Source organism: Equus caballus, chromosome 28, assembly GCF_041296265.1.
Source record: "Equus caballus isolate H_3958 breed thoroughbred chromosome 28, TB-T2T, whole genome shotgun sequence".
Lineage (NCBI taxonomy): Eukaryota > Metazoa > Chordata > Mammalia > Perissodactyla > Equidae > Equus > Equus caballus.
The window spans coordinates 10,222,908-10,234,696 of NC_091711.1; the positions used below are offsets into that span (position 1 = coordinate 10,222,908).

The following is an 11,789-nucleotide window of genomic DNA, read 5'->3' on the forward strand; positions in this document are numbered from 1 at the left end:
ATTAAAAGGTATTAGACGTTACTCTTTTAAGAATAAGTTATCATTTACTTGATCATATGGGTTTAGTATCTTAGAGGAAATGATGGGTTTTTGTTGCATCAAGAACATAATTTGGAAAGAGTTTAAATGAAGAGTCTAGTTACTGTGCTTCAGGGCTTGGTGGTATTTAGCATAAAGATGTATTAAATCCTAGCTTAAAAAATGTCTTGGAAGGATGATTTCCTAATCCTTCTACTCCCAAGATATTAAGAATATTCTCTGTTATTGCCCTAATGAAAAGGGAGGCTAATTCCTCAAGTAGAGATTAATAGAAAGACTTAGTCAAAGATCTTGACCTAATTTCTGGGCCCAACACACCTAAGAGAGAGGACCCATCCAGTCTGTAACAACAGTAGTTCTTCATGGCAGCAGCTCTCGAAGAGTCAATTTTGTTTTGGAAAAAGACCCGTCACCAAGGTGATCTTGTGTTATATGCCTGCCCTCCAAAAATACCTCACTTATATATATATCATCTTAGTATAAAGAAAATGTTTGTTTAAGTATTGATGTATGCAATTGCAACCAATAAAAACTGTACGTTGTTACAGTCCAGTAGTTGGTTTTTTTAAGATTGGCTGCTGCTTTTTCCGTTTCTGTCTCTGATGTTTTTTCACTAATGTATAATGGGATTATTGAAGAGTATAAAAAGTGTACATGGAAAGTCATCAGTTAAAGCTGGGCTCTGGACCCTGTTTCCAGAGTGGTCCCTGCCACAAATGCCTACACAAGGTGCTTGGACGATTACTGAGCACATGTGGGTACTTCTCTGATTGTAGACTGGGGGCTCCACTGCGAGACCACGTACACCAAGGATGGATTTTGGACATACATTACTCAAATTGCCACGTGTTCCCCGTGGATGTTTTGGATGTTTCTGAACAGTGTTTTTCACTTCCTGTGGGTGGCCGTGTTACTCATGTGTCAGATGTACCAGGTACGTGTAGGTCCTTCATTTGTTCTTTGGTGACTCAGTCGACTCTAAACTCACTCCTCGCTTAAAAGGTAATAACCTATCTCTTTTTAACCACTGCTGCTTCTCAAGGATTACAATCTTCAGTTTACCTCTTTCCCTCCCCCCTCCCTCTTTTTATGTTGTAAACTTTGACTTTTTATCCTATCAACAAAACTTTTTATTTCTGTTGCTGATTCACCTACATCCAGCTGGACATAAGTGTGAGCTTAGATTGATGATGCCATTAACTTTATGTTCATTTTAATAGGAATGTTGTATTACCCATAAATATCAATATTTACTCAAGAGTTCAGGGTTTTTTAAATTAAGGATTTTTTTTTTAAAGCTCATTCTTAAATGGAGAGGTGGTCTGTGTGCATAGTCTCCATCTCTCCACAAGCACAATGCCAAATTACTTGTTTTTAAATATTTTCCCCGTTTAACCAGCTACTTTTCACAGAGTCAAAACATCACGTAAACTCGCTTTATAATCTCCTGATGGAAAGCAGAAACAGACTTCATCAGTTTCTCTCCATCTTGGGCCTCTCGAGAATTAACTTATTGTATACGAAATATTCAGAGACAGTTTAATGGTTTTCTTTTTCTTGCCTCTTAGATATCGTGCTTAGGTATCACTACAAATGAGAGGATGAACGCCAGAAGATACAAGCACTTTAAAGTCACAACGACATCTATTGAAAGCCCATTCAAGTACGTAATGCTTAGAAATGTACTGTTCTCCCTTGGCATATAAATTTCCTTACTCAGCAAGTATCTAGTGAACTACATCACAGAGAAGTAGTTCTGTAGGTATGGCAATAGGTTATTAAGCAGAGAATATTTCTTATACTTAGCAAATGTAAAATAGCCTGTAAATCCTACTGAATTCTCAGATTTCTGCCACATGTAGCATTGGTTAGTTCACCATAACTCTAGAATTCATCACATTAAATATATGTTTGTGATATTCTTTTTTTTCTTTATTACACAATTCAAACTTTATTGGCCAACTAACATTTAGTATTTGTTCTTTCACCTTTCCTCAATTTACAATTTATTTTATTTTGTTTTTTTTCTGGTGAGGAAGACTGGCCCTGAGCTAACATCTGTGGCCAATCTTTCTTTTTGCTTGAGGAAGATTGTTGCTGAGCTAACATCTGTGCCCATCTTCCTCCATTTTGTTGTGGGATGCCACCACAGTGTGGCTTGATGAGCCGTGTGTAGGTCCACACCTGGGATCCAAAGCCACAGATCACGGGCCACCAAAGTGGAGTGCACAAAACTTAACCACTACGTCACTGGGCCAGCCCCTCAATTTACAAAGTTTTATTGAGAAATGAATGTATTCAGAGAATTGAAATAAGATTTTAAAAAATACAGTCAATTGAAATTCATATTTAGGGAAATTTTCCAGACTCTGGGGCAGCTGCTTTTCAGTGCGAATTATTTATTTGCCCTCTGAATGACACAAAAGTTCCTACACACATAGGTTTTCTTTTTCCTTTTTTTTAAATTCACATATAACATTATATTAGTTTCAGGTGTACAAAATATGATTCGATACATATACATTGCAGAATGATCACTACAAGTCTAGTTAACATCCATCACAACACATAATTACACAGTTTTTTTCTTGTGATGAGAACTTTTAAGATCTCTCTTAGCAACTTTCAAATTTACAATACAGTATTATTTACTGTAGTCACCATGCAGTATGTTACATCTTCATGACTTATTTATTTTATAACTGGAAGTTTTTGCCTTTTGACCCCCTTCAGCTGCTTCACCTACCTCCCACCTCTGGCAGTCACCAGTCTGTTCTCTGTATCTATGAGCTTGGTTGTCATTCCTTTGCTTGTTTCTTTTTTAGATTCCACATGTAAATGAGTTCATATGGTGTTTATCTTTCTTTGTCTGACTTATTTCACTTAGTGTAACGCCCCAGTGTCTGTTCATGTTGTCACAAATGGCAAGATTTCCTTCTTTTTTATGGCTGAATAATATTCCATTGTGTGTATGCATGTGTGTGTGTGTGTGTGTGTGTGTATGTGTATACACACATACATATTTTGATCCGTTCATCCATCGATGGATACTGAGGTTGTTTCCATATCTTGGCTGTTGTAAATAATGCTGCAATGAACTTAGGGGTGCATATATCTTTTTGAGTTAGTGTTTTCATTTTCTTTGGATAAATAACCATAAGTGGGATTGCTGGATCATATGGTGGTTCTATTTTTAATTTTTTGAGGAATCTCCATACTATTTTCCATAGTGACTGCACCAATTTAAATTCCCACCAACAGTGTACAAGGGTTCCCTTTTCTCCACATCCTTGCCAACACTTGTTATTTCTTGTATTTTTTATAATAGTCATTCTAACAAGTGTGAGGTGATATCTCATTGTGGTTTTGATTTGCATTTCTCGGATGATTAGTGATGTTGACTACCTTTTCATGTACCTGTTGGCCATCTGTATGTCTTTGGAAAATTGTTTATTCCATCTTCTGCCCATTTTTTAATCAGATTGTTTGTTTTTTTGATATTGAGTTGTATGAGTTCTTCGTATATTTTGGATGTTAACTCTTATCAGATAAATGATTTTCAGATAGTTTCCCCATTCAGTGGGTTGCCTTCTCATTTTGTTCATGGTTTTCTCTGCTGTGTAGAAGCTTTTTAGTCTGATGTAGTCGCACTTGCTTATTTTTGTTTTTGTTGCCTTTGCTTTTGGTGTCAGATTCAAAAAGATACTAAGACCAATGTCAAAAAGCTTACCACATGTTTTTTCTTCTAGGAGTTGTATGGTTTCAGGTCTTACATTCAAGCCTTTAATCCATTTTGAGTTAATTTTTGTGCATGGTGTAAGATAGTGGTCCAGTTTCATTCCTTTGCATGTGGCTGTCCAGTTTCCCCAACACAATTTATTGAAGAGACTGTCCTATTCTTTATATATATATATATTTAAAGTTTGCATGCAGCTTGCTGCTTAGAAACAGTAGTACTGTTTAATTATATGAAATAGTTAAAACTGGGAGTTTTACTCGAGCTCCTTGCCTAATACCTTCAAGCTTTTGCAGTGCTGTTAATAATTACATGCTTCTAGAAAGCAAGCAAACCTTTAAATAAGAGCAAAAGTAAGAGTCAACTGGGTAGTATTATTTCCCCCAGGAGGCACAATAATTACATAAGCTGGAAAACTGACTGCTTTTCCACACTTGTTCTTGAAGTCCTAAAATTCCGTGAACTTTTTCCTTGACATTTCTTGTTTTAAATTGTTACTGTTTGGTACACTGCCAAATTCATGCTATTTGTAATTATTTTGTCTTCTACTTTCTCAATTTTGGATGTAGTTTGTCTCCTTACCAAAGAGCTACCAATCAAGGAAAGGTTCTTATCAAAAATTGTCCATGACTCAGCAATGAAAGGAATGCACATTTAAATAACTTTAAATATAATTGTGTAACCCATTAAATTAGCAAAAGACAAATCAGTGTTGGCAGAGCTGTGAAGAAATATGAATGCATATGTAGTTTGTAGAGTTATAAACAAGTTCTTTCCAGCAAGTAACCTGAGTTTTTAAGTTTAGAAAATAATATATTTAACACCAAAATTATATTAAACTCATATTAAATCATTATACTAACAGACTTTTTCCTTTCCTTTCCTTTTTTGTGGGGGGTTTTTAGCCATGGATGTGTAAGGAATATTATAGACTTCTTTGAGTTTCGATGCTGTGGCCTCTTTCGTCCTGTTATCGTGGACTGGACCAGGCAGTATACAATAGAATATGACCAAATATCAGGATCTGGGTACCAGCTCGTGTAGCAGCATCTTTACCTTATGAAGCATATTGCTGAGTGGTGCCTGAAAATCGTGTCTGTCTGTGTCTCTCTCACGCTCGAATCCACATCCTTTGAATAATAGCATGCTATATGTAGGGCTAACAGTGAATTTTACAGTCTTTTTTTCAACACTTTTATTAACAAAAGTAAACATGGACAGAACACACTGCCACTTCTGGGAAGAATAAAGATCTTACAAAGAATTTTAATGGTTCTTAATGTGGGAATTATAACATACTCAACTTTTTGGTTTTCTCATAACATTTTTCACAAAAAGAAGAGTGAACTTATTCTGTTGACAGACATGGTATACTGATCAGAAATGTTCGATTCTAGTAAAACTAAATTTATGGTATACAGCTAAATTTTATGATGCAATGTACTAATAGTATTGCATTTAATTTCAGGAGAGTTGTCTTAAATTGATTCAGACTAGTATTATGTACATTTCAGAATGTACATGTAAATACTGTGGTGAAAATCATGTGGTTTTATTAGGGATCTCCTATAACATGTCTTCAAAGGTACAAGAAAATAATGTTCACAAAAAAAGTGCTAACAATATTTATTGCTATCAGCTGTTGCAATGCTGATATATTTCTAGTTCAGTGAAATAATTTATAGCAACCTTGCTCTGAGGTTTTATGGTCTGATAATAAAGCACTTGCATGAGTAAGTCATGTTATTTTGTTCAAACTTAAAGCCCTACTAAGTGCATGATACACCTCATAGAATGTATACTAGCACATACTATCCAGTAAAGCCTAAATTAGAATTTAATGTCATGTGCAGACGGTCCAATTTTTAAGAGTTGAGGCATTTTCAAGAAAAGGCAGAAGAAGTAATGCAAAATTCTCAGTAATGGAGATAAATGGATATACTTTTTAAATTCTGAGCTGCAAAATGACTTGTGGGCAAAATAATGGAGTTTAGCTAAAGATGGAGCATGATTTCTGTACATAGCACATGTGACTAAAGGAAAAGCTAATGGTATATTCTGGTTTTAAAAAAATGACCTATCAGAACTTAATCCCCAAGATTATTTCAATGTTCCCAATATTGAATGTTTTGAAATGTGTTAATGCTGTCTGAAATAATTTCAGAAAGGTTTTCTTCCTGTTCACCGTGATGCACTGATCAATTTTTGTTGCAGCATTTCCATATTCTCATGGTGAACTGTTAGTCACTGCTTCCATAAATACTGTTTACAGAGTGAGACTTGGCTTAGTCCTCTTAAGTGCTGTAGCAAACTGTGGTTCGAGCAACCTGTGGGAAACCTGAGAGGGGCTGGGCTGGGGGAGGGGGGGAAGGGGGTCAGATGGCAGATCCTAGACCCGTGTAAAGATTGTGTATCTGTATATAAATAATTTATCAAATAGTTTTCTCTTTGTGTATGTGTTAGTGTATTTAAAGCTGCTCATTTCATTTTATCCAACCAAAAAGAAAAGGGAGATAACTAATGAGCTTCTAGTGATGTTCAATATCGCTGTTAATAGGCATTATAATCTGCAAGTTCACTGCATGTCTGATGCTTGGTAAAATTAGTATTCCCTGTAAAATGCAGATTACAGGTCTTAAAGCAATCTAGTGGTGTACTCGCCCCTTGCCTTAGTGAGAGGAGCAGTGAAATGTATATAGTTGATGTTCAGTATTTCCAAGTACCATTTTTATATAGTAGTTTCTTTGACCATAAGTCACACATCAAAAAGATTACCCTTAGTGTATGTGAGTGTTTTAATATTAGAAAATTGGCATACGTACTTTATTTTTGAAAAGGGAAGAGATGGGTGTGGGATGGCAATAGCATTGTGCCATTTTGTCATAGAATGTGAAAAATTGGTTAACTTTACAAATGTCTCTGCTAGTTTTGACTACTAATTGGGGGAAATTTTAGATAATTTTTAAATTCAAAATTATTTATAAAAGGCTAGAATTTGTTTTAATTTTTTGTATTTTGAGCCACTTCACATGAAGACTCAGTTGCAATTTTTAATACTTTTTTTAACAGTCAAATACAATGGTGGTTTTCTCAGAGTCTGGATGAGAGTGTTGTTACCATGTTCTTTCTTTGTGGTACAATATTCTTTTCAGTGCAAAAGAGGTGTCTTTCAGTTAAATAGAAAAAAACTCTAGATGTATAATTACATGGAAAATATTTGCAACGTTACTGCTTTACTACTAACCGTCTCAGAGTACCAGTGAGATCTGTGATGCGAAAACGGTCGGATAGTCAGGAGCCAACTATGCAGCAGTGTACCGTCTGTGTAATTACTGTGTAGGTCTTGCGTGTGGCACCAGCTTAACCCAGTTCTAAAGTTGTGTATGAAGGTGACCCTTTGGGGAATAGTTCTGTTCAGCTTAATTGGATACTTTCAGCAAATAGGAACTTCTTTCTCAGCTCTGAACATGAATTATTTCTTTGGAGTTTTTTTCTTCATATTTTTGTTGTTCCCAGCAATTTATTTGAAATATTAATAGGCGTAAAACAGTATCATTATACTTAAGCTATGGATACTTTTATATTTTATTTATAACTGTGCCAAGTATTATTTTGCTACTTACCGTGTTACTCTGTGGAAAGAAAAACCTGTAAAGTGTTTAATAAATTAGCTCTCCTTACATAAATTAAATCTGTCAAAATTTTGTAAAATATTAATCAGAATAAATATTGACTCTTAAATGTGTGCTTGTTTGTTATTTTACTCAGTTCACTTCAAGAAATTGATGAGACACTGGTTGTGGTACCTATGATATGAAAAGATTTTTCTATATATTTCTATCTGGGTCACTAGGATTCAGGTCACAAGACGGTAGAAATTGGCAAAAGTAAAACGTGGTAGGAGTATTCTGGAAAAAACTCCAGTTCTGTATGTATGTGTGTATGTAACTAATTTTTTTTAATAAAGAGAATACATTTTTCTTTAAGAATTTTGGATTCCATGGAGTTAATTAGGATCCTCAGGGACTATGTGAATCTCCAGGTTTTAAATATATGTATGTCTAAAGGCACTGTAGTGAAATATGGCAAAAGGAAACCTACCAAGCATTGATCTCATTTACTTGAGAAGCTATGCGTGACAAAGAAAGCATCTTTATTTGGGACTTTTAAAAGCAGAAATCATGAAGGAACCCTTTTCTGTTGTTCACATGATGGTCTGTGGTTCAACTGAGAACCCAGTGGTAATGAATGTTTTCAGATTGGACTAAGACTCATTTCATTATTATAATATTGAAAGTAATCCCTCCAGAGCTATGTAGAGCTCGAGTAACAATATTTTGAACCAGTTTATAAAATCAAGGCAACTCCACAGCAGGCCATCAGTTTCCATCCCGGTAAGGTGCCTGTCTCCTCCGCCGTGTCGACTGTCTGGATCCCCTGGTCCTGCCCAGATTGGAAGACTACCTATGATGTGGGTGTCGGGGTCTAAGAGTGTCGTTACAGAGGTAACTGGAAACAAGTGGTACATACCAGGACAAGAAATCATAGCTTCTGTCAGAAAGCACACCTTTCATTTCATAAAGTTCTTCTTATGTGACTTTTAAAATAGAAAAATTTGTAATTCCAAGTGGAACACTCAGATGTCCCTTCTTCCAGGTCAGCTAAGTCACAAACTCAAGGAAACTGGATGTGTCTCTTAGAAAACCCTTGTTGCCTTTGAATTGGAGTTTGAATGTTTTGCTCAGATAAATTTTACTAGAAATCTGTCATCAGACACTTACGTGGATTGACAAATACTTGACAGACAGCAGAGTTTCCAGGGCTCAGAGAGGGACGGTTTCCAGTCAAAGCATCGGAAGGCTCACTGCTGCTGCCGCTGCTGAGATCTGCAGGTTTACCGTCTTCATCAAATTGGGGCATTTCTCAGTCATCATTTCTTCAAATACTTTTCCTGTCCCCTTTCTGGAGACTCCAGGTACACATTTATTAGGCTGCTTGAGATTGTCCTACAGCTCACTGATCAATTCATTTTTTAAGTTCTCTTTTTTCCAGTGTTTATTTTGGATAGTTTTTTTGTCAAGTTCACTTAAATTTTTTCTGTATGTCTAGTCTGTCATTAATACCATTCAGTGTATTTTTCATCTCCCACATCATAGGTTTCACCTACAGTATTTGATTTGGACAATTTTCCTATGTCCTGGATCTCTACTTAACTTTTTGAAAATATGGAGTACAATTGTAATTAATTGTTTGAATACCTACCTGCTGATTTCCACATCTGTGTCAGGTCTGGGTCAGATTTGGTAGACTTTTCTCCCTCATCATGGGTCAGATTTGCCTGCTGCTTTGCGTGCCTGGTCACTTTGGATAGGGTGCCACACTCTGAATTGAGTTCTGGCTATTTTTGTATTCCTATAAAAAATGCTCTGTTGTGGGATGCAGTTATTTGGAAACTGACCTTTTAGGCTTTGCTGTTAAACACAATTTGTTAGGACCGGAGCAGTGTTCAATTTAGAGCTAATTATTCCTCGTTACTGAAGCGAGACCTGTGTACTCCATCCAAAGCCCCAGGAATCATTTCCTACTGGTGGGAACAGGCGCTCTTCCTGGCTCTGTAGGAGCACCAGACAGCGTTCCCTTTAAGTCTGTCACATGGCTTTGTCCATGGTCTTGGGTAGTTAGCTGACACGCACGTGCTGTCAGAACTCAGCTGAAGACTCGTGAGGTAGGGGCTGAGCAGTGCTCTGTGTTTCGTTTCTTGTGCAGCTCTCTCCAGCTCCTCGAACTCTCGCGGCCTTGTCCCTCTAGATGCCTTCCAGCTCCACCCGCGTTCTCCCTCCTTGCACTGGAAACTGGAAACTCTCAAAGCAGTAAGCTGTGCTAACCCTAAGACAGATGGCATTTTCCCCGTAACTGTTCTTGGGTGCCTCCTGTCCAGTGTCCTGAAAACCATATTTTTTTAATGTAATTTGTCTGTGTTTTTGGTTGTTTGAAGTGAGAGTAAATCTGGTCCCTGTTATGTCCATTTGGCTGTAAGTGGAAGTCTGAGTTAATATATTTTTTAAAAATTTTGTTTAATTTCTAGTCTGGAAAATATTGGTAGATATAACTGTCATAAACAAAAGCTCTTTAGGGTCCTCAGTAATTTAAGAATTGGAAAGGGGTCAAAAAGTTTGAGAACCAAGTCCTGACCAACATTTCCCAGTGTTCCTTAAGATGTCACTGGGTCCGTGGACAACTGTCAGTGTAAGGTTTTCTTCAAGTTCAGACAGGCTTCTCAACAGGATCTTGAGGCCTTCCACGTGCGAGTGTGCACCGTGCACCTACAGGGATGCAGACACGCAGACCGCTGGCTGCAGCACTCCCCACGCCCAACGGATCCTGACTTTCCGCCATCAGAATTGCCGGCAGTCCTCTAGAAATATACCACCCCACCACAAGGGGCTGAAAATATCCCAGATGGGTCATTTTAAAATAACTGTTTATTTCCCATGCAGCACCTTAATATCGCATTTGGATTACTTTGAGGCCACCCCGTCAACTTACGACCACATGATGACGTGATTCCTCACCGAAAGAGCGAGTTCTGCCCAAAGCCAAGTCCCCTTGTCCCCTCTTGGAACCTCTGGAAGCTAAGGTCACAGTTTTGGAGCAGCTGTTTGCCACAGCTCCCAATTTAAGGATGATTTTAATTTTGAATGGCTGTCTAAACTGTTTATCGGGCAAAAATCTCAAATTATCACGCACCTGGCAACTTCACTGTCTTTTCCTCAGATAGGAACTAGCATTTCCAATACAATTTGGGAAATGCAGTCGGTGTGGGAAATGCTGGCTCTGTGTGGGGAAGTTTAATATCTGTAGAACATTCTGGTTATCTATAGCAGCCTACCACCCCACCCCAACAGTTAGTGGCTTAAAGCAGTATTTTTGTTCACAGACCTGCCATTTGGTCAGGACTCAAGAGGAATAGCTCCCTTTGCTCCACTGGGTGTCAGCTGGGTGGTCGAGAAGCTGGGGACTGGAGGACCTGAAGGTGCGCTCACATGGCCGATGGGCGAGACCTCAGCTGGGGTATGGCTGTAACACCTACATGTGACCTCCCCATGTCGTCAGGGTTTCCTCAAAACACAGCCGCCGAGTTCCAGGAGTGAGCATGCCAAGAGAAAGAGGCAGGCAAAAGCTGTGTTGTCTTTTCTAAGCTATTCCTGTCCATCATATTCTGTTAGTTCAAAATGAGTCACCAAGGGGCCGGCCCAGTGGTTGAAACGTAGTGGTTAAGTTTGTGTGCTCCACTTCAGTGGCCCAGGGGTCACACTTGGGAGTGTGGACCTACACACTGCTGGTCAAGCCACATTGTGGCAGCGTCCCACATAGAAAACAGAGGAAGATGGGCAGAGATAGTAGCTCAGGGACATTCTTCCTCAAGCAAAAAGAGGAAGGTTGGCAGCAGATGTTAGCTCAGGGCCAATCTTCCTCACCAAGGAAAAAAAAAAAAAAGTCACCAAGGTTGACCTTTATTCAAAGGGAGGGGAATTACTCTTTTGATGGGACTGTCAAAGAACTTGTAGGCATGTTTTAAAACTACCACATATAGAATTAGAAGTTACTCCATAACTCTTCAATTCAACCTTTCTCCTTTATTGGTGAATAATTTCCCCAGCCTTCTTAACAAAAAGGCCCTCCCCTCTCCCACAATGGAAGCGGTATGCCTTACAGAATAGGTGAAGTGCTCAAGGCTGGGATGTCAGCAAGCATGACTTCTTTCACCTGGTATACCCTTGCTCAATCTTCCTAAGTTTCTGCTTATTTTTTTGATGTCATACATAACACACCCCCGTTAGCTTTTCAAAATAAGCAATATAGTATGTTGAAACAGGCTTTGTAAAAGATGGTTTGTTCACAGATCGATACACATGACAGGCCAATTTCACACCCTACCCCTGAAAAATAAAGGGTTGGATGAGTCTTTGGTAAAGAACTAGAAGTTTCTAGGACAATAAAGCAGATACTCCTT

General features: G+C 38.0%; 1 protein-coding gene across 1 annotated transcript in view; it reads left to right on the forward strand.

Moving 5' to 3' along the window:
- The window catches only part of ZDHHC17 (zinc finger DHHC-type palmitoyltransferase 17), a 92,752-nt gene extending 85,236 nt beyond the window's left edge, over positions 1–7,516 (forward strand). The window contains exons 15-17 of the mRNA XM_005606716.4: positions 816–973; positions 1,608–1,702; positions 4,681–7,516. Of these exons, the coding sequence (XP_005606773.3) occupies positions 816–973; positions 1,608–1,702; positions 4,681–4,819 (392 nt within the window). The 3' untranslated portion in view covers positions 4,820–7,516. The remainder of the gene's footprint in view (positions 1–815; positions 974–1,607; positions 1,703–4,680) is intronic.
- Positions 7,517–11,789: the final 4,273 nt, after the last annotated feature.